The sequence below is a fragment of the Rhineura floridana genome, chromosome 10 (assembly GCF_030035675.1).
Source record: "Rhineura floridana isolate rRhiFlo1 chromosome 10, rRhiFlo1.hap2, whole genome shotgun sequence".
NCBI lineage: Eukaryota > Metazoa > Chordata > Lepidosauria > Squamata > Rhineuridae > Rhineura > Rhineura floridana.
This window is the reverse complement of record NC_084489.1, coordinates 48,299,972-48,322,069: the sequence shown is the minus strand read 5'-3', so window position 1 is coordinate 48,322,069 and position 22,098 is coordinate 48,299,972. Positions and strand designations below refer to the sequence as shown.

The window sequence follows — 22,098 nt, the reverse complement described above, 5'->3', positions numbered from 1 at the left end:
GTACACAGTTCCTCACATGGTACAAGACAGCTTTCCTATGCATACCACATGCCCTCTTTGTGAGCTTTTCAGGGGTACCTGACTGGCCACCATTGAAGAAGAAAAAATGCTAGCTAACTAGGTAGCTCCCATCCTTCTATGTCCATGCACCACTCAGGGCAGCTGACAACAATTTAGAATCATAAGACAATAACAATAAAATACAAAGGATGCAATGATAAAGATATTTAAAATACATGAGAAAAGAAAACCTACACAACTTTAAAAAATGAATTTAAAAGCAGCAATTGCAGAGAGCACAGGTAGAAAGTGGCCTTCAGAGACAACACTTTGCAGGCAAAGTCTGCTAGAATGAAAATGTCTTTACTAGCTGACGAAAGACAGCCAGATAGGCTTTGAGTCAGCCTGAGCAAGGAAATTCTGATCCTCTTAAATTCCATCTTTTTTTGTTTTGTTTTTAGTAACAGATGTCTTACCAAAGAACACCTAGACCACTGGCCCCATTCAGACATAACACAGTCCTCTGGGCATGGCAATGTGCATTTCCTAGCACCGATAGGCATCTCTTCTTGGTCACATAGGTAGTCTTCAACAGTGTCTGAAGGTCCATCCATAGTGTTCTGCATGCATCTGGAAAAACAAAGCCCATGCCTACCTATATATGCTGTAGATTCTTTTTTAAAAAATGCTATATTGCCAAGGATAAGAGTAGCACTGTCATGTATGTATACTTTATAGAACAAACCCAATAAATGCAGGATTTTACAGAGTAAGGAAAATATGCAAGGAACATACAGTAGCAGCTAACATGGTGCCCTCCAGGTGCTGCTGGATTACATCTCTCATCATCCTTGACGACTGATCATGCTGATTGGGAAAGATGAGAGTTGTAGTCCAGCAACACCTGGAGGGCACCATGTTGGCTACCCCTGGTTAAAAGACTGACAATGGGGAAAGAAGGACTGGGAGAGGAAAGGGTAAGACTGGGCGAATGTGCACAGGTGCAGTTACACATATTTAGGATTCATGCTGGCAGGGATGCAAGTCTACTAGCTATAGATTGAGACTAGAATTTGAAAAAGCACACCCAGAACATAGTAACCAAGAAGCAACATCCATGCAAAAAGAGAAGACATTGGCTTGCTTCTCATCCTGCACTAGGGATAGGCAAGCATTTTGATTAAGTTCGCATTCCAAGATGAATCTATCAAAACTGCACTTTCCGAAACAATATGAGAACCAAAACACAGCCATCCTTCAAAATTTGTACTTATTCGCATTTTGCCATGCAGTTCACCAACCAAACAATGTTTACAAAAATATGTATATTAGGGGAAAGTATGCATAAAAATGAATATGTGAGTGAAAATAGCATGCACAGGGCATTATATGATGAGAAATGGCTTGCAAAAATGTCTACATTAGTCAAAACTGCCTACAAAAATGTGATCATTGGGAAAAATCTGCACTAAAATGCTGCAGAATTTTCATGAGTACTAAAAAAATATCACAAATTCCTGCAGAAATGTGGAGAACTGAATTTAAGATTGGAAAAATAAGAAACTGAGAGAACCGAAAGTGACAGCTCTTTCCATCCCTATCCTGCACAAGGCTTATTTTCTTTTAAACAATTTGAACTTGACTCCACACATACCAACTAGTTCACTAATCTTAATATCATTTTTCTACTCTTCCTCTCATCCTTTCATAAATCCTGGCTGAAGTAATCACATACTGCAGTTCCATTTCACCTCACTATTCCACCACCACTTAAAAAAACCAAAACCCTTCTCAGATCCTATCCCTTTACCCCTACTTAAACAATCCTCTGGGCAGATGAGCATGCAGTAACACTTACCTGGGAAGCTGCCTTATACCACATCAAGCTCTTTTTCTGTCTAGCCCAGTATTGACTACTCTGACAAAACGCTGAAGTTGGTTACTAGCTTCCAGCTCCTCATTTGCAAAAAAGTTCGGAAAACAGCTCAACTGGAAAACGTTTATGTGTCTCTAAATCTCAAAATAAGCTTTGCATTACCCCATAAAAAATCAATTTAACATTATAAAGATCCATTTTCTTTATGGATTACTGTGCAGAGCAATATTCCCTATTCCCTGCTTTTCTATGGGGCAGAGCAGAGCTACACAGAGAATAAATTATCAGTGGGAAAAGGAATGTCTATTTTAGTTACTTTTGACCATTTCTGCTAGTGACAGTTTGAAGCTAGAAAGATGGCATTTCCCCAAATAAATATTTTGTAACTTCAAAACGTGACTCTATTTTCTAAGTATCCTTGTGAAATTTGGCAGCTGAATAATATATCCGTGGTAGATGAAAATGAACATTTGGCACTTCAGAGCAAATGTGTCTGAAAACAAAGGGCTCATTAGGGCACTTGTCATTGAGCCTCCCATCATACCAAATCATAATTGGATACCTGTAATAATGATCCACCATGATTCCAAAGTCATGCTGCAAATCTGTGCAACTGCACATGAAATAGGAACAAAACATAGCAAAGCCCCCCACACACACATACAGAGAGAACCAAGTGAAAATAGACTCCATTGGATATAGTCATTCCTTTCTGTGCCAAGCAAGAATGAAAAAGGCAGAAGAAAAACCAAATAAGGGGAACGCTTTCCTTCCGCTCACCACTCCTCTGCCCACATATGATAACAATGGGGACTGAGCCCCAGGAATTGATGCTGGACCCACATTTGGACATTTTCATATCACAATACACAGGTTGGGAGAACATTTGCCCAGTTTTAAAATGACAAAAGTGGCAAAACAAATTTCTAACACACCAGTTAATATTTAGTTTTCTGTGCAGATGCTATAGATCAAGGGACGTGCTTAATATAATTCGGCTCTATTCACTCTTAATAAGAGCACCAATCACCAACACCCTCATACTACAACTTTATACAGAAGAACAGGCGTGAACTCTAATGCTGCTAGTCCACATGAGCTTGCAGGAACATCATGTAGAAGTGAGGATGTAGGGCCATTGTATACCTAAACAGTGATAATAGCACAACACAAAAACCACTTTAATGAGTTATTTTCTGTTTTAGTGGTTCCTAGGAATGATGTCTGGAAATGATCCAAAGCACATGAAACTCTTCAGATAATCTTGAGGGGAGGGACTGCCTTCCATTATGTTTATTATACATTGGGAACTTATTGGGAGAGTTTGCCATGCTAAACCATAGTTTGGCATGACAAGAATGAGCTGTAGTGAGGCTCAGGCTCCCATCCTCCCCTCTCGTACTCTAGTACAGCTGTGAAGAGGAATCTGGAAGGTTTAACTTCTGTTTGCAGTTAACAACAGATTGGTATGCCATCTAAATCCTAAACTGTGATTAATATTAACTATGATTTGTTTGAAATAAGAATTTCAAACCATGGGCTATGAAGCTGCTTTGTTGAAACAAACCATAGTTAACATTAATAACAGTTTAGGGTTTGGACGAAACTGTGGCTAACACAAAATGGAAGCGAAACCCTCCAAATTCTTCCTTACAGCCATGACAGATAAGGAGGGGAAGGAGGAGCATGCCTCAGGAGGAGCATAAGGCTCACCATAGTTCATTCTCATCATGCTAGCCTATCATGTGACATCCAAACATGATCCCTGAAATCCATTTCTAATTAGAGCTTTAAATAGTACTTCCATTGATCTTGATTCTTTCTATACAGAAAAATCTGTTTTAAGATTTCAAGGAAAACAAAGCACACCTTGGTCTACGGCAAGGGTTCCCAAACTGTGGTCTGTGGATCACCAGTGGTCCACAAGCTTCTTTAAAGGTGGTCTGCGGCATGTTTGTGAAGAACACTTACAATCTGAATTTTATGGAATTCAAATTGTAATACATTATAAGAAATAAAAGCAGCAATAAAAATAAAATTAAAAATCACACGGCATCTAGCATAGTGCATTATAATTGCTACAACATGCACACACACACACAAAGCATTACATGATCAACCAAGACCCTCAGCAATTTTCAAGTGGTCCATGGGGGAAACGGTTTGGGAACCTCTGGTCTTAGGACATTAACACAGAGCTACTTGGCTTTGACAGATTCAAGACATAACATAGTATTAGAGCTGTATGTTATTCTTCTGCTGTTGCTTATTTTTCAGCAGCATGTGTTAAATTTTATTTAAGATGTTTTGATATGATCCTTCAGTAAACCAATTCCCAGGACATTTTACATAAAAAGAAAAACACAGCAGCAAAGCAGTCATAAAAACACAAGAACTAAAAAGCAGCAAAAATTTTAAAAGTCAAATAAAAATCAGAACCAATGAAAAAGTAGGACTAAAATGAATTTTGCTATATTGTACAGTGCAAATATTATTAGGAAGTATGTGATGCTGGGATCGCAGAGCAAAAAGTGGTTGCTTCAATGGCCGCTAGAGCTATCAATCAACAGGGATGGGGAGAGGGAAGGACACCCAATTATTGGTGTTGCACTAAAGAGTGTGTGGTGTAGGAGTGAGCATCAACCTCATGAACCATTTGACACATACACAAACATTGGGTGGAACAGAGAGGCTTCAGACTCTCAGCAAGCAGTAGTCCATGCCTATCTAGGGAGATTTGTCTTGTATATATTCAAAATCCTTTTGTGGCAGCAAATGCTATATTAGGCTGCATTAACAGAAGTAAAGTTTCCAAATTGTGTGAAGTATTAGTTCCCCTCTATTCAGCACTGGTTAGGCCTCATCTTGAATACCGCGTCCAGTTCTGGTCTCCGCACTTCAAGAAGGATGCAGAAAAACTGGAACAGGTTCAGAGGAGGGCAACACAGATGATCAGGGGACTGGAAACAAAGCCCTGTGAGGAGAGACTGAAAGAACTGGGCATGTTTAGCCTGGAGAAGAGAAAACTGAGGGGAGATATGACAGCACTCTTCAAGTACATGAAAGGTTGTCACATAGAGGAGGGCCAGGATCGCTTCTCGATCATCCCAGAGTGCAGGACATGAAATAATGGGCTCAAGTTGCAGGAAGCCAGATTTCGACTGGACATCAGGAAAAACTTCCTAACTGTTAGAGTCACACGACAATGGAATAAATTACCTAGAGAGGTAGTGGGCTCTCTGACACCGGAGGCATTCAAGAGGCAGCTGGACAGCCATCTGTCGGGAATGCTTTGATTTGAATTCCTGCATTGAGCAGGGGGTTGGACTTGATGGCCTTATAGGCCCCTTCCAACTCTACTATTCTATGATTCTATGACCTGCAGCATACTGAAGCCATGTGTGCTGGAAATTCCGCAAAGGCCTCTGAAATCATTCCTATGATGAGTTGATTGTTCAGAATTTGATAGATCAAACTTTTCCGCTCAAACTACAGTTCCAAAGAATGCTCCTTTAATCTAAGGATGAAGGCTCCCATGCCCCCCATTCTGAAATGACAATGTTAACATTTAGCTCACCTCACTTTTCTGGTTTGCACACCCTCTCCACAGTTCTCGTTTAAGTCCACGTTCGTCACTTTGCACACGCTCCATGGTTCAGGGACCCCAATATACTGGCTGCAGTCACTGTGGCATGGGACTACTTCATATACCTGGAATGCGCACATAAAATAGGAGCTTGCTTCATGTGCAGGTGTGTAACTTATCAGCTGGAATCAGCAACATCACAAGCTTTATTGAAAAATTGCTTAAAATGCTTACAATTAAAGCGTGAAAAAGGTCATTTGCTGTGAAAGTTAGGAGGCATGCACTTGCAATTAGCATTGCCAAGCGACATTAATTAACAAAAAAAGCCATTCAGCAATGCCTATCTTTGTTCACTCCTCCCCCTTGCTGCCACATGATTGTGAATCTTTCTGCACTCTTTCGGAGGAGCTGCTGCACAAGGTTAGAACATAAGTGCCTGCTAGGTCAGGCCAATGGCCCATCAAGTCCAGCAGCCTGTTCTCAGTGGCCAGCCAGATGCCCATGGGAAGCCTGCAAGCAGGGCCTGAGTGCAAGAGCACCCTCCCCTGCGGCAGCTTCCAGCAACTGGTTTTCAGAAGCATACTGCCTCTGACTATGGTGGCAGAGCACGGCCATCGTGGCTAGTAGCTATTGATAGCCTTATCCTCCATGAATTTGTCTAATCCTCTTTTAAAGCCATCCATGCTTTGAGTGGCAGGAAAGGAGGGGAGAGACTGAGATGGAACCAGTGTGCTGGAAGTGGACAGGCTCATGTGACAAGCCTTCCACATCTACTGGGCTTCTGCACATGATGCCTCACCACCATCACCAACCCCTTGGCTGACATGATGCCATGACATCTAAGTCGACTTGTGTAGACTCCCTGCACATTTTGGAACCCTGATTTTCCAAGGTTCAATAGCACACAGGAAGCCACAATAAGCAGAGCAGGTTCCCTGCTGCAGATAGTCGCTCTCCACCTTGTGGTTGGCTGCAGAGGGGAGCAGGGTGAGCATGCTTCTCCCCATTCCCCCCCCCACACACACACTGTGAAATACCTGAACAGGGCTTGACAGCCATCACCTCTCCCCCAGGGTTCATTATAAGTCATTCGCATCTATGTGTCAGGCCTTATAATGACTATTTGTAACAAAGTTGCAACCTGTTTTTCACCCCACCTGTGTCCATGTGCCCTTCCCCCACTGCCAATGAAGCAGGTTGCAACTGTATACATAAGTGCATGCCATACAGTATTAAGGAAAAGTTTAAGCCAGAGGCAAACACTGCACATATTAGGGAATTTTATCTGGAGGCGTGTCTAAAGGCTCTTACCTGAGCCTGAGGCAGGTGTTGGCCATGATCGCAAGGGAACAAGCAAAGGTAAAAAAAAACAATTGTTAGGAAGCAAAACAGATTCTCAGATATAGGCATATGCTGCTTCAGAGCATGAAGCTGATCATCCTAAGAAGCAGCAATCTTTGCAAAACACAAGGCAAATCTTCTGGGTCGGATCCATACTTAGAGCTGACCCACTGAAATCAGTAACACTTAATTTAGTCCCATTGATTTCAAAAGGTCTACTCTACACATGACTGCCTGAATCAAACCCATTGTTTCTGTGTCTATTCCCTCACATTGCTAGAAACCACTTCTTGAAGCTACTACCTAATGAAGAGCTTGTACAGATATGCTGGGCTCTGATTGCACCCTATTTGTAGCACTTTATTAAATTTTTCTTTGTATTCTATTGATGGCACTGATGTTTAGAATTTCTGAAAGACTAGATACAGTAGGGCCCCACTTCTTGGCGCCCCGCTTCTCGGCATTCTGCTAATATGGCATCAGCGGGGTGATCAGCTGGAGGGGGGCTGGAGCTCCCCGCATGCCAGCTGATCGTGCTGGAGGAGGGGAAGATCAGCTGTAGCGCGCTACAGCTGACCTTCTCAGGGGCGGTCAGAGCTCATTTATCCCATGCACAGTGTTTAAAAAGCCAATAGATTATTCCTCAGATAAGAACATATTCTAACTCCATATTGCAATAAGAAAATCTTTACCTGTGTCTAGACAGAACACTACAAAAACTGTTTCGTAGTGTCTTCTTACATCACCAGCATTTTAAAATTGATTTTCAAAAACAAAACTGAGCAAATACAGAAATAATTTATTTTAAACGGGTAGAGGGATATAACACCAAAACACAGACTCTCAAAAATTCTTAAAAATCACAATGCAGTTGGGTACAAAGGGTATTACTTGTGATATATTACAAATCACACATTAAATTAAAATTTAGATTCATGGCAATTCTTCATTTCCCTGCTTTTATATAGGCATGGAGTATACAAAGACAAAGAAAATCTGGAGATCTCAGAAAACAAAACAACCCAGTATTAGGATCATTTTACACTATCCACAAACATGCACATGAATTTATGTGACCTTTTGGGTATAGCCAGAAATTGGATGCAGATGTTAAAAGAGATCCTATGGGCGAGGGTAGTCAAGAATGGTACTAACACAGCTGCCAAATAACATTTAGAAAATGGGATCACTTTGTCCGGTTGCAAGTCTATGAGAAGTGCTAAGACATTATTGCACAAAAATTCTAAGATGGATTACAACTCTCTAGAAGTGTGTCTTGTCTTTTCAGATACTCAGAAAACATTTTTTTAAAAACTACTATAATGTAGTTAATGGATCTATTACTGAGCAAAACAAGTGTTCGGTGTGGATTTGCTACATTCTTTGAGTTTAAGTAAAGATAGGGAAAGATGTTCTCACTTTGTTTTTAAGTGCATTTGCATATGCTGCCATCCTGCTTCATTTCTCAGTTCTTTAAAGATGTAAATTTGTATACAAAGCAAACCTACGGTTGTTGTTGTTATGTGTCTTCAAGTTGATAATGATTTATGGCGACCCTATGAATCAGCGACCTCCAGCAGTACCTGTTATAAACCACCCTGTTCAGATTTTGTACGTTCCGGTCTGTGGCTTCCTTTATGGAATCAACCCATCTCTTGTTTGGTCTTCCTCTTTTTCTACTCCCTTCTGGTTTTCCCAGCATTATTGTCTTTTCTAGCGAATCGTGTCTTCTCATGATGTGTCCAAAATATGATAACCTCAGTTTCATCATTTTAGCTTCTAGTGATAGTTCTGGTTCTATTTGTTCTAACACCCAATTATTGTCTTTTTTGCAGTCCATGGTATGCGCAAAGCTCTCCTCCAACACCACATTTCAAATGAGTTGATTTTTCTCTTATCTGCTTTTTTTCACTGTCCAGCTTTCACATAGATACATAGAGATTGGGAATACCATGGTCTGAATGGTCCTGACTTTCGTGTTCAGTGACACATCTTTGCGTTTGAGGATTTTTTCTAGTTCTCTCATAGCTACCCTCCCCAGTCCAAGCCCAAGCCTTCTTCTGATTTCTTGACTAAAGTAGGGCCCCGCTTGTGGGCACCCCGCTTTTCAGCGTTCCGCTAATATGGCGGTGCCAGCAGGGCAATCAGCTCTAGTGTGGGGAGCTCCAGCCACCACGCTCCATCTGACAGCTATCAGCTGGAGAGCGCAAGCTCCCCATGCTCCAGCTGATTGTGTGCTCCAGCTGACAGGGATCAGCTGGAGAACGTGAGCTCCCCGCGCTCCAGCTAATCAGCTGTTGCGGGGGGAGCTCGTGTGCTCCAGCTGACCAGTTGTGGCGGGGGAGCTCGCATGCGCCAGCTGAGTAGGTCCCCACTTTCCGGTGGTTTTCGCTTTTCAGCGGGGGCCTGGAATGGAACCTGCCGTCTGAGTGGGGCCGTACTGTATTGTCTCCCTTTTGGTTAATGACTATGCCAAGGTACTGATAATCCCTGACAACTTCAGTGACCTTGTTGTCAAATTTAAAGTTACATAAATCTTCTGTTCTCATTACTTTAGTCTTTTTGACATTCAGCTGTAGTCCTGCTTTTGTGCTTTCCTGTTTTACTTTCATCAGCATTCGTTTCAAATCATTACTGGTTTCTGCTAATAGTATGGTATCATCTGCATATCTTAAATTATTGATATTTCTCCCTCCAGTTTTCACACCTCCATCTCCGTCCAATCCCGCTTTCCATATGTTACGTTCTGCATATAGATTAAACAAATAGAGTGATAAAATATGTTTGGTATCATGCAAGTTTGCTTATTCCAACAAAATAAACCCCGGTCTCACACCAGTTCTCATGGGGTACCAATCAGTTTCTCCATATTCTGTCCTTACATAGCCTCTTGTCCAGAGTATAGGTTGCGCATCAGGACAATCAGATGCTGTGGCACCCCCATTGCTTTTAAAGCATTCCATAGTTTTTCATGATCTACACAATCAAAGGCTTTGCTATAATCTATAAAGCACAGGGTAATTTTCTTCTGAAATTCCTTGCTCCGTTCCATTATCCAATGTATGTTTGCAATATGATCTCTGGTACCTCTTCCCTTTCTAAATCCAGCTTGGACATCTGGCATTTGTCGCTCCATAAATAGTAAGAGCCTTTGTTGTAGAATCTTGAGCATTACTTTACTTGTATGGGATATTAAAGCAATAGTTCGATAATGACTGCATTCCCTGGGATCCCCTTTCTTTGGAATTGGGATGAACGCTTCCAGTCTGTCGGCTGTTGAATAGTTTTCCATATTTGTTGACATATTTTTGTCAAAATGTGGACAGATTCAGTCTCAGTAGCTTGCAGCAACTCTATTGGTATGTCATCTGTTCCTGGTGATTTGTTTCTTCCAAGTACTTTAAGAGCAGCTTTCACCTCACATTCTAACATTTCTAACCTACAGTAGTGGTAGTGAGATTCCATGGTGCAGCAACTGCCATATCCAGAGCTTTGCCAAATAGCCACACCTAGGCCAGGATGTGCCTTTTTAATTTTTCTTCTTCTTCCGTTTTCCTTCTCTTTTCCCTCCTCCCAGTAACCATGTGAAGAGGGAATTTACTATGCCAGTTACAGGGTCAGCATAATTTTGAGGCCTGTTTCGATGTGTGTTGGAAGAATTGGGGGGGGGGGCTTATGATCCGGCAAGTACATGATCTCCTGGACATATCCCCGACACATCACATTTCTTACATTTATATCCCACCTTTCCTCCAAGGAGTTCAAGGTGGCATACATGGTTCTCCCCTTCCCATTTGATCCTTGCAACAACCCTGTGAGGTGGGTTAGGCTGAGAGGCAATGACTGGCCCAAGGTTACCCAGCAAGCTTCATGGCCGAGTGGGGATTTGGACCCTGGTCTCCCAGGTCACACAGTCCAACACTTAACCACTTCGCTACAGTGGCTCTCTATGCTAGTCTCCCTGAGCATTTCACAGGGAGGGTTTAGAGTGGCCGCCTTAGTCAATGCATAAATGCCACATCCCTTCAATAAACTTGTGGCCTGTTTAATCCCATTGACTGACGTCTGCCTCTTTCTCTCTCCCCTCAGCAAAGAAGACTAAACTAATACTTCCTCAGAGTTCTCCCAGATCATAGTCCAACACCCTAACCATAGTACCACACTGGCTCTGCGCTAACCACTTGCGGATCACTGCTGGCTGCACAGCCATGGGAGTGGATTTTTCCACCAGCACACCAAGAAACCTCTGGGGAGAGGGGGCTGCTGTTCCGCTGGCAGGCTTCCCTCTCTGCCACTGCGGCTTCCACATTCTATGCCTTCTCACTTGCCCTCCTGAGAAGGATAGGGTTGCTCCCTTCATTGGTGTACTATTTATCATCTGTACTGTATTCTGATGAATAGCTAATGTTCCTTTGAAAAATTATTGGTGCTTGTTTAAGATGTTACATGGTATGAAGTTGGTTTGTTTAAAGTATTTCCTAACTAGGAAAAAAAAGGGGGGGTTACTGGTGTCTATTGCATTTTTATGTACTTTTATCTACAGTCCTCTGATTAAAAGTCTTGTGCTGCTAGATACACACTGGGATTGAGATTATACTTCTTTGATAATTAAACTACTCTTCTGAACCTGTATGTGTTTCATTTAGCATACATAAGAGAAAAACTAAAAAGTTATTTTTCTGCTTTTGCAATTTAGAAATTTCAAATCCTGTTTTAAAATCTCTTTCACTAAAGTACAGCACAAGCCTAACAATGCCTACACAGAAGAAAATCCTATGGAATTTAAAGGGGCTAACTCCCAGTTATGTGGGGTTAGGATTGGAGCTTTAGTCCATTCTCTACCCTTTGGTTGCTTGGGATATATAACCGCCATTTAATGCGGGGAGGGGGAGAATCCAGCAACAATATAATATAATTCTCAATTAATATATAAATTGATTAAAATTGTTCTCCACGCCTACTTCATCTACTAATCCTTTATGCTTCAATATTTATTTGATAATGCTTCCCATGTGCTGTTTTTATGGCAAACACAGATTTGCATTTAGCTTCTTGATTTCCTTTAAGTTGCAGATAAGGTACAGATTAATTACACAGCCTCAAGCATCTGTCTGGCCACTGGCACAGGCTGCATGTGTGGAATTTCCACATTTACAGATTTAGAGCAAAGTGTTATTAAAGGACACAGCCTCGAAGCTTTCAACTATTCAGAATACCCCTTTGGAATCACGCTTCAGACAGCTTACAGTTGTTTTCCATTGCTGCTCCTGCTGCTGCACTTGCATCCACACCAGCAGTGGTCTACTGCAGAAAACTGCATGAGGATGTGATGCATTCAGGACACACTGCACTTTGTGATCTGTGGTTGAGCTCCACTTCCTGTGTGTGTGTGCTTCCCTCTTCTTCACACAAGACCTTATGCCTCATTACAGGTACCAACATTTGTGTGATTAGGCTGGATCAGCTTTGTATTTGAGCATTTGCCTTGCAGCCATAAGCAACAAGGAATTGCTTGTAAGCAAGTGCATGGAATTCCATGCAGGCAAATGAACAGGCCAGCAGAGGAGCGATGGGGCACTCAATCCCTTCTCTGCACCCAGCAGAGAAACCAAGTTGGCTGCCAGTAGAGAGAAGCATCCTCCTCCTCCATGCCCAGCAGAGCAATGCAATGAGCTGCTAGCGAGGGACACAGTTCTCAGTCTCTCCTCTGCCAAGCTCAACAGGCTACTAACTTTTGTAGGCTTTGTGAAGGACTGGCTTGGAAACATGGCTTTGCCATGAGGACTAGTGGCTAACATCTTGCCATGGAAATACAGACTGTGCTGGGTAAAATCTTCTGCTCAGAAGCAGGCCACTCCCACTAGCTGAGCAATGAGCCCTTAATTGGAGATGCCTGTGTCTGACTGATATTCAAGGTCACCGGCTCCCTCATCTAGTTATGGGAGCACACATCCGAGAAGGTGCCAAAACCACCTGGACATTCCAGGTGGCCTTCCAGGAGCCCTCTGATTGGCTAATAGATCCCTTAGCTGTTGCTGTGCTTTATCCTATAAGAGTGTGAACTTCTCTTTGTTAGTTGCTTCATATCAGATCTTGACACAACATCCTGGGTGATGTGTGCTAGTGGGATCAGCTATCCTAGGGTGAAGACACACTTACTGTTCTGCCGGTTCCAGTGCATCTCCAGTACATCTCTCTTTTCTGAAAATGGGGGCACACGGTGCAAGTCATACCCTGCCCCTTTTTACTGTAAAACTTGGTGGGATCCGCTTGAGTTCATTTTTTTTTAAAAAAAATAATTCAGTCATATTTCACAATTTTTGGCAGATCAGCCCAGGTGTAGCCAATGGAAATGCTTTGCTGTAGGCAACTGGTGTGCTCACAGCTCTAATCTCTGGTGGCGTGTTCTAGTGTTAGGCATAGTTAGTTAGTTTGTTTTTGTCTGGTAGTTTAATTCTCAGCTTTTAAAAATGTTTATTAGTGATTTATACCTATGCCTTATGGGTGTTTTGGTGTAAGGAATTTTGTGCTGTTTTTACACACTTAATACTTTTTAATAAAGCTGCCTCACATTTACTCCTGTATATGTTCTTTCTTGGTACTAAAGTACCTTTGGTCTCTTTGGCTACTTGCTGCTAAATAGTCTGTTTGGCTTGAGACTCCAGGAAGCAGAGTTCTTGCCTCCTTGGAATCCCAGGGATGTTCATTTAATTGAAGGTTTGGGCTTTCCCTGGCCCAGACGTGTAGACAGAAGGGGTGGTAGCAGTGTGATCTACTTTGCAGGGTTGGTTTTGGTTCTTCCTCCAATCCTGGTAGCTGAGGATGCCTCACAAGGTCTGTGGTCTCCAGGGGTCTGGAACTCAGTGACCTTGACAGGTTTATTTCTAAGGCTGGTCTGGACTGGAGCTCCACACTGTTCTTTCTGGCCACTGTCCTGCTCTTCCTCAGTGAAGACATTTCTTTTACAGTATTAGTGAATTTATAGCTGAGCCTTCCACCCATTCACCTAAACACTTTGTTAATTTCATCTGGCAATTTCTTTAGACAGAAGCAAAATCCTTTCGCAATTCATGAACATGATCACTGCAAAACATATCAAGAGTCGGCAAACTAGCAGATAGATGGGAACACATGTGCAACTGTGCAAATTCAGTTCAAAAATAATAAAATGAAACAAAATAAAATTCTAGAAGGAGGAAGCATCTATATATGAGAAACACTTGAAAATTAATACTAGATGGTGAAAAACATTGGCTGATCCGGACAAAGCCTTCTAACAAAAAGATAAACCTAAGTATGTTATGACACTAGAGACCATTAGAGGGCAGCATTGTTGTAGAAATAGACTTCACAATCTTTAGATTAGGGACACCTAGCCACTGAGTATTCTTGATATCTGGAGAAAGGGAATGTGTTTTGAAGTATCATGCTGTGAATTAGTCTAAAAGCAAAAGATTTGCTATCAGCTCCTCCTCTTAAAATATTTCCTCCACAGAATTGAATGTGTCCTCCCCACAGTCTAGCTTTCATGCCTACTTGTGTTTGGTGTTAAATTGGATTACAAACTTGGTTTATTAGCTTTGGTTTAACACTTATTATGTTCTAAACTAGAACTAATTACATCCTCTTAAGTGGAAAATCAAATCAGCAGGCCATTTCCTTCTCTGCCTACAAAATGTCAACACAATGGCATTTAGCAAATGTGCATCTTACTCAGATGCAAACGGCCAATGTTTCCCCCCCCTTTGCGTCTCTTCCCGCCCTACTTCATTTGCTGAGCAAAATGCATATAAAATCAAAATTCAAGGTGGGCATCAATCAAATCTGAGAAGGACAACACTGGCTGTTCTTCTGTGTCTTCTGTTCATTTTGTCTTGAAGAAGGAGCAGAGCTCAACGAGCCTTGAAGATGCTAGAGCTTATTGAACATCTAATGAAGGTTCAAGCCCAGCATTATTGTTCTCCTGTGTTTGATTCTAGTCTCCATCATCCTCTCCCATCACAATGTTCCCCATCTCTACTGTCGGTTTGGCCAAACATGTAAAAGCAGATTCCCCTAGAATACCAATGAGCCAGTACGAATTAGGGCTATTGCCCACAATTAAAGAAATCTTGGTTGGTTGTTGAGTTTTAATCTATTAATTAACTAAATCTGCATGTTGTTGTTATGTGTCTTCAAGTCGATTATGACTTATGGCGACCCTATGAATCAGTGACCTCCAAGAGCATCTGTCGTGAACCACCCTGTTCAGATCTTGTAAGTTCAGGTCTGTGGTTTCTTTTATGGAATCAATCCATCTCTTGTTTGATCTTCCTCTTTTTCTACTCCCTTCTGTTTTCCCAGCATTATTGTCTTTTCTAGTGAAACATGTTTGTCCAAAGTATGATAACCTCAGTTTCATCATTTTAGCTTCTAGTGACAGTTCTGGTTTAATTTGTTCTAACACCCAATTATTTGTCTTTTTCATGGTCCATGGTATGCGCAAAGCTCTCCTCCAACACCACATTTCAAATGAGCTGGTTTTTCTCTTATCTGCTTTTTTCACTGTCCAACTTTCACATCCATACATAGAGATCAGGAACACCATGGTCTGAATGATCCTGACTTTAGTGTTCAGTGTTACATCTTTGCATTTGAGGATCTTTTCTAGTTCTCTCATATAAAGCACAGGGTGATTTCCTTCTGAAATTCCTTGGTCCGTTCCATTATCCAACATACCTTTGCGATATGATCTCTGGTACCTCTTCCCTTTCTAAATCCAGCTTGGACATCTGGCATTTCTTGTTCCATATATGGTAAGAGCCTTTGTTGTAGAAAAATCTGCATATAACTAAAATAATAATGTTGCAGGGGTGGTAGTTTGTTTTTGCAGGGTTCATGTGCTGCAAGCACAAGGCTTCCCCCAAAGAATCCTGGGAACTGTAGTTTACCCCCTCACAGAACTACAATTCCCAGTAAATACAGTTCCTAGGATTCTTTGGGAGAATTTATGGGCTTTAAATGTGTGGTGCATATGCAGCCTATATCACAGGAGCCTCCATCTTAAAATTCTTGTATCGTGAGACTGAAGGAGGGCTGTCTCTTCTACAATGGTGCCAGCCAACTACAGCTTCCATGGCCTGCCTTCAAGTCAACCCCGACTTATGGCGACCCTATGAATAGGGTTTTCCTGGTAAGCGATATTCAGAGGTGGTTTACTGTTGCCTTCCTCTGAGGCTGAGAGGCAGTGACTGGCCCAAGGTCACCCAGTGAGCTTCATGGCTCTCTGGGATTCGAACCCTGGTCTCCCAGGTTGTAGTCCAACACTCTAACAACTACATCACACTGGCTCTCACAGCTCCTATAACTATAGTAAAATTATTGTTGTTGATGATGATGATTGGTTAGGGTTGCTTTTTAAAAGGTTCTTAATTAATTTACAGCTAAACAATGAAAGGTTGCAATCCTAATATAAACCAACAAGGACTCTATATGCTAAGAAAGGGGGGGGGAAGGTAAACAGCCATTCAAGCTGGCTCCGAGCATCAGCATAAAAGAAAACACCTTAGACTAGCTAATACAAATTGATGGTATGTGGTTTGGTACTTTTCTGTGTGGTTTGATACTTTGTGTTCTATGTGGTTTGATACTTTTCTCTTAAATGAAGTATTTAGAAGGAGGTGAAAAGTCTTATCCTTTTTACAGTTTTGTAATGTAAAATAGCTATTGATGACAAAGCGCAGTGAACAGGAAATTACCTGATTGACATGATCCAACTTTGGGCAGGGCCTTCCGCCATTGTAGGGCTTCTCCCGAAGCCATTTAGACCTGACTTTTACCCCACTGCCACAGGATTTACTACAGCGAGACCAATTGGACCACTCACTGAGCTTGCAGTCCGAGGGGCATGGAATGATGCAGGCTTCCTCAATGTACCCTGAGTAGAGATAAACAACAGCACAACTTCAGAACGTAAGAGCCCTGGTGAACCAACCCAAAAGCCCACCTCGGCCAGCATCCCGACTCCCACAGTGGCCAACCAGGTGCTTCCAAGAAGCCAACAAACATGGCATGAAGTCAGTTATCCTCTCCTGGAGCTCCCCCCCCCAAAAAAAGCTGGTATCCAGAGACACACTGCCTATGAACACAATTTCACTGCCTAATAACCACTGACAAGTTCTCTCCTCCATGAATCTGCCTAATCCTCATTAAAGCCATCTAAACTAGTGGCCATCGCTACGTCTTACAGCCGCTAATGCCATAAATGAATTATGCATGGTGCAAAGAGGTACTTTCTTTCGTCTGCCTTGAATCTCCTGCCAATCAATTTCATTGGGTGATCCCAAGTTCTAGTACTAGGAGAGACCAGGCATGTATGTGAAGTCCTCCTTGCCAGCAACCTGCAGTATGCTTATGGGATCCAAACTGACTTGACAGAAGTGTGTGAGTGCAGAAATTTCTTCATCATTAGGCCTATATTAAAATTCAGCTAAGGAGCTGATAAATGCACCCAGAGACTGTGCTGAACTGATACCTGAACACCTGCTGTGGTGTCTTATTAGGATTCAGGCTCATCAGGTATCTGTAGCTCTGACTTTCTGACAGCTGGAATGTAATTGACACCACCCTGTCTCTAGTTACATCACTGTCACACTCCACAAAGGTATGTTAAATAAAATGTCTTGCGAGTCAGTCTACCAGGGCACCCTTCCACAGTGAAACCAAGGAATATCTCACGGTAGTTGCAACATATCTTTGCATACTAGTTAGGCTAAACATGCCTGATCTTCTTGAAACCAGTAAATTTAACACTTTGCACACTATTGGGGCTGAAAAGAGTGATCTGCCACATCAGTGATCTGCAGATTGACAGCCCTCTGCCCTTGCTTCTACACAGAGTAATCGCTCTGAAGAAAATGCAGATGCTTTGCTCTGATGGTTAATGGGTTTAAAGTTGATGGTAGTCCTACTAGGCTAAGCAAGAGTCTGTTGCCACAATCCTTAGAATCCCCCCCCGAAGACCACGCCACAATCTATACTTTACATTATGTATTATATATGAAATTTGCAACTTGCCTCCCTTTAATAGCAAACACTGGTGGTGGGTGCCAACAGAAATGGGGGCAAAATGGAGCTACTAAGGAACCAGAGGGAGCTATCAGCTTGCATGGGGGAAGCCTGAGATTTGCAAATGTACACAAAATCTTTGGGGGGGAGATGATACAACCTCAACAATGGCCCAATGAGGACTGACAGAATGTGAGATTCAGTTGAAAAAGAAAAAAGGGGGAAATTGGTGGTGGGGGACGGAGAGGGAGAACACGTCCACCTTAAGCAACCTGTAGTGTCTTGGAGAAGAGCAAGGCTGGCTGACTGGCACCAAACAGGAGCACTCCTTTTAGGGAGTGAGGATATGATGCAATATTTTAGAGGGGCCACTTGTACTTTATAATATTTAAAGCACTGGCGCTTATGTTCAAAGGCCTGAATGACTTCAGCCTGACAACTTGCTAAGATCTTTGGAGGCCCTCCCCCAAGAATGTTGGCAAAGAGAGGAGCCTTCTCAGTGGCAGCATCCCAGCTACGAAATACTCTCATCCAGGCCCAATGCCTACTTCGTTTTCTTTTTGGTGCCAGATAAAACACGGTTTGTTTTCCCAGGCCTTTTCCCAACTTTAGACCCTGATGAAACTGTTATTATGTTGCTTTTATGTGTTGTTTATCTGTCACTAGTTTTAATATAGTTGTACATTTATTGTTTGTATTTTCATTTTAGGTGTTGTAAAGTCACCCTGGAAAAACTTTTGAAGAGCATGAAATAAATTATTTCAGTAACTAAATTATAAAATAAATCATGTTTGTCACCTTTGACACACAAGACTGAGGATAAATATGTCAACATTTCCCACTAATTCACATTTGGTAGTTATGGCATTTATGATTCAAGCTCTGTGGATGGAAAGAAAGCTTATGGAATCACAGGCGCCATCTGATAGAAGAATAATTGGCACATAGATGGTGGCTGACAACTACTTAGGCTCAGGGAAAAGTAGGGTAATGCGTAGCAGTCCTTGGGATTTGCAGCTGATACGTGAAGGGACAAGCCTGCAGTGTACCTGCTACAGCATCAGTGCTCAACTAGAGACTGACTGAGACCAATGCCAACCCATCCAAACGCCATAACCAAGGGCTCATCCAGACGACTGCAAAATGTGTGACACGCCCGCTATGCGTGTTCATTATTTTTCGGTCGTCCAAATGACGTCTCGCGCTGTTACGCATTTTTGCTTGTTAAATCCGCTCCTTGCAATACCGGCAAAAATGCGATTTGCTGTTTAAAATTGGGAATCATCCACTGTGCCTTCAGGAGTTAGGATGCAATACCGCGGACTTTACAGCTGATGGGCGGTTCTTGGGGGTTTCCCCTTGCCCCTTCTCCTCATTCCAGCCAATCACGTATCTGCACTTTTGCGCATGTGCGAGAATAAGCCTGGGAAAATTGAACCAATCATCGCAATGGTGGGGTGTTGGGAGGGGGGTCTGCAACTACTGCGCAGATGCATTTTATTTTTTGCCAGCCTGCAAACTGGGCAGCTGCTCTGGGTGAGATCTGTAATGCACAGCAAGCGAGAAAGGAGGGGGTGGTCGGTTTCAGCCTGCCTCCGAAAGCTTTGTCAATTTCATTGTACTTGCTGGGGGTTTTGCTTCAAATCAGAAAAGCATAGGTTTAAGTGTAATATCGCAAATGCAAACAAGAAAAGGGCTTCTGGTCGGTTTCAAGCCTGCTCTGGAAAGCTTTGTCAATTTCATTCTGTGGGAAGGAAAGGGAGAAGGAGGGGGGGTGACACGTTTCTTGCTTTTTTGGAGAAATAAGTGCAATTGCCAGCGTGTTTATCTCCTTAAATATCAATAAAGGCAGAAAAGCATACATTCATTTAAGCGTAATATCGCAAATACAAACAAGGCAGGCGTGAAACCGACCAGCAGCCTTTCCTTCCAAGGCGAGAACTCCTTTACAGCCATATTGTGCTTTGTTGCAAATGAGGAGAGGAGCATACGTAATTTTTTTGCTGACCAATTGGTTGATAGGGGGAGGTTTTAGAGGTGGAGCTTGGAAAAAGCAAAAAGAATGTAGGGGTCTTACTGCTGCGTGTGCGGGTGCAAAAAAGTGTTTTTTTTAATTGGGAAAGAGCGAACTAAAAGGCAAAGTGAGGACTATCAGATGACAAACCGAATATGGAAACTGTGGATTATCCCGCTCCATTTGGATAAGCCCCAATACTAGGGAAAAGAGACTCAGAAGGGGTCACGAACTAATGTAACCTAAGAGTCCATCTAACTGCCCACTCCACAACTGCCCCCCCCCGAAAGAAAACAGCTGGTTAGGAAATGGCTCTATAGGTCACTTTAGGGACAGAGCAGTAGTTCCAGAACTTTTTTCCCCCATGGACCATTTGAAATTTGTTAAAGGGCTTAGTGGATCACTTAATGATTTTTCTGCCTGTTGTAACAGTTGCAATGTGCTGTGCAAGACGCTGTATGATTTTTAATTGTATTTTTAACGGCAGGCCACAGACCACCTGAACGAAGTTTGGGAATCCCTTGTTCTAGAGTTTAAAATAACTGGATTCTAATAAAAAGAAATGAAACTGGCAAAATCACACGTGAGTATTTATTCTTAAATGCAACAGAGCTCTTTCAAAACTGAAATCTATGACCTTATGGGAAAGCATCTGGTCAAGGCTGAGCTACCCTGCCTTGCTACTCAACTGAAATTCACCATATTCTTTGATTAACAGACAATGTATATTAGGGATTTCTACCCAGTGTAGAAGCAGACGGCAGACGTTACACCCGGCATTTCCACTTCAAAACAAAGCACTCAAGGTGGCTATAATACACATCCAATCATGCCAGGTTTCTCTTTTTACCATTCAGATATTTATGGTATGCCTATGACCACTTTTGTTACCACACAATCCTAAACTCTATTTATTTCTTCTTTTTTATTTTCACTTTAATGTTCATTACATTCTAACAAACAGCACACATTATCTGAAGAAATTGCAGGAAGCCGCAGCTCTCTCTTAAAGCCCCAGTTCCTAGAAATGCCACAGAACATGGCCAATATTCTCATAAGCTTGTTTTTTAAATGTTATGTTTATTTTATTGGAACCACAGAAAACTACAACAAAGATATGGCAAAAACAAAACCATCAGCAACGCTGAATTAACATTATATTATTAATCTACAAAATCCTGTGCTCCATTTACATTGGCTTCACTGGAGAGCTTTAGGTTCCAGAACAAGCTACACTGATGTTAGCTGGTCACTAGTACAGTGAAACCATTGGACTACTCAGCTATTTTTCCCCCCTCTAAATGAAAAATGCCATTATCTGGATTCATCCCTACTATCTCTGAGGTTCAGGTGTGAGTGCTGATGCTTATGTAACACAAACCACCCAGGAATACACAGGTATGTTTTCTTGTGCGGACGCTCTGGGATGCAGCCCAGCTGTTTTTTTTTGCAGCTGGCCTCCTACTGGAGTCCCTCTGTCTTTACAGCCAATCAAGCCACTGCAATCCCCGAATGCGGAGTGCATGTCTGTGTTTAAAAGCCACACCCTTTCCTCTTGCCGTAGCCGGAGAATCCAGCAAGGTCAGGAGTCACTACAGCTAATCAGCAGTCTGTATGAATCTCCTTGCATGCTATCGTTGTGGGGAGCAGTGATACACAAGAAGGGAGTCAACAGGAGTTAAGAGAGGGAACTTAGTAAAGTAGACAGCCAAGCCTGATTTCAGATGGGGTTTGCACCAGAATCTTACTAAAATGAAGGGCTTTCAAACAGTCCCACACAGACCCATAGCAGCCAACAAGGAGGGTAGGTGAAGACAGCCACACTGGGGAGGGGGGAGGCAAAGCAGTATTTTCTCACAGAGAAAGGGGACGAAGGAAGGAAGGAAGGCTGCAAGAAGGAAGGCTGCTTGTAAAATAGAAGGTGCATTGCTTGTAACGCATTTTTCCTCCCTCAATGCTGCTTTTTGCAGATTGTCTGGAAGAAAGTGGAGGGGGGGGAGACAAAGGGCTAAGAAGAGTGAGGATGTTTTATAGAGATGACTGAGTGAGACAGAACTCCTTCTCACAGCTGATCTACAAAAAGCAGGTTTCTTCCTCTTGTAAAACACAGGCAGCCCAATTCTTCTTAGCACTTTGCTCTGTCTGTCTTCCCTCACCCTCCGTGAGGCTCTCTCCCTTCCCTCCCTCCACTTTCTCACAGACAATCCGCCAAAGCACAATTGAGAGAAAAAGAAC

General features: G+C 42.4%; 1 protein-coding gene across 8 annotated transcripts in view; it reads right to left on the bottom strand.

Moving 5' to 3' along the window:
- The window catches only part of THSD7A (thrombospondin type 1 domain containing 7A), a 421,600-nt gene that overhangs the window by 36,251 nt on the left and 363,251 nt on the right, over positions 1-22,098 (bottom strand). For all 8 annotated transcript variants that reach the window (XR_009758098.1, XM_061586309.1, XM_061586305.1 and 5 more), the window contains 3 exons: positions 16,541-16,719; positions 5,454-5,587; positions 477-630 (listed from right to left, as the gene is read on the bottom strand). Coding sequence is in view for 7 of the 8 variants with exons in the window: in XM_061586309.1 (XP_061442293.1) it covers positions 477-630; positions 5,454-5,587; positions 16,541-16,719 (467 nt within the window). In the remaining variant the exon portion in view is untranslated. The remainder of the gene's footprint in view (positions 1-476; positions 631-5,453; positions 5,588-16,540; positions 16,720-22,098) is intronic.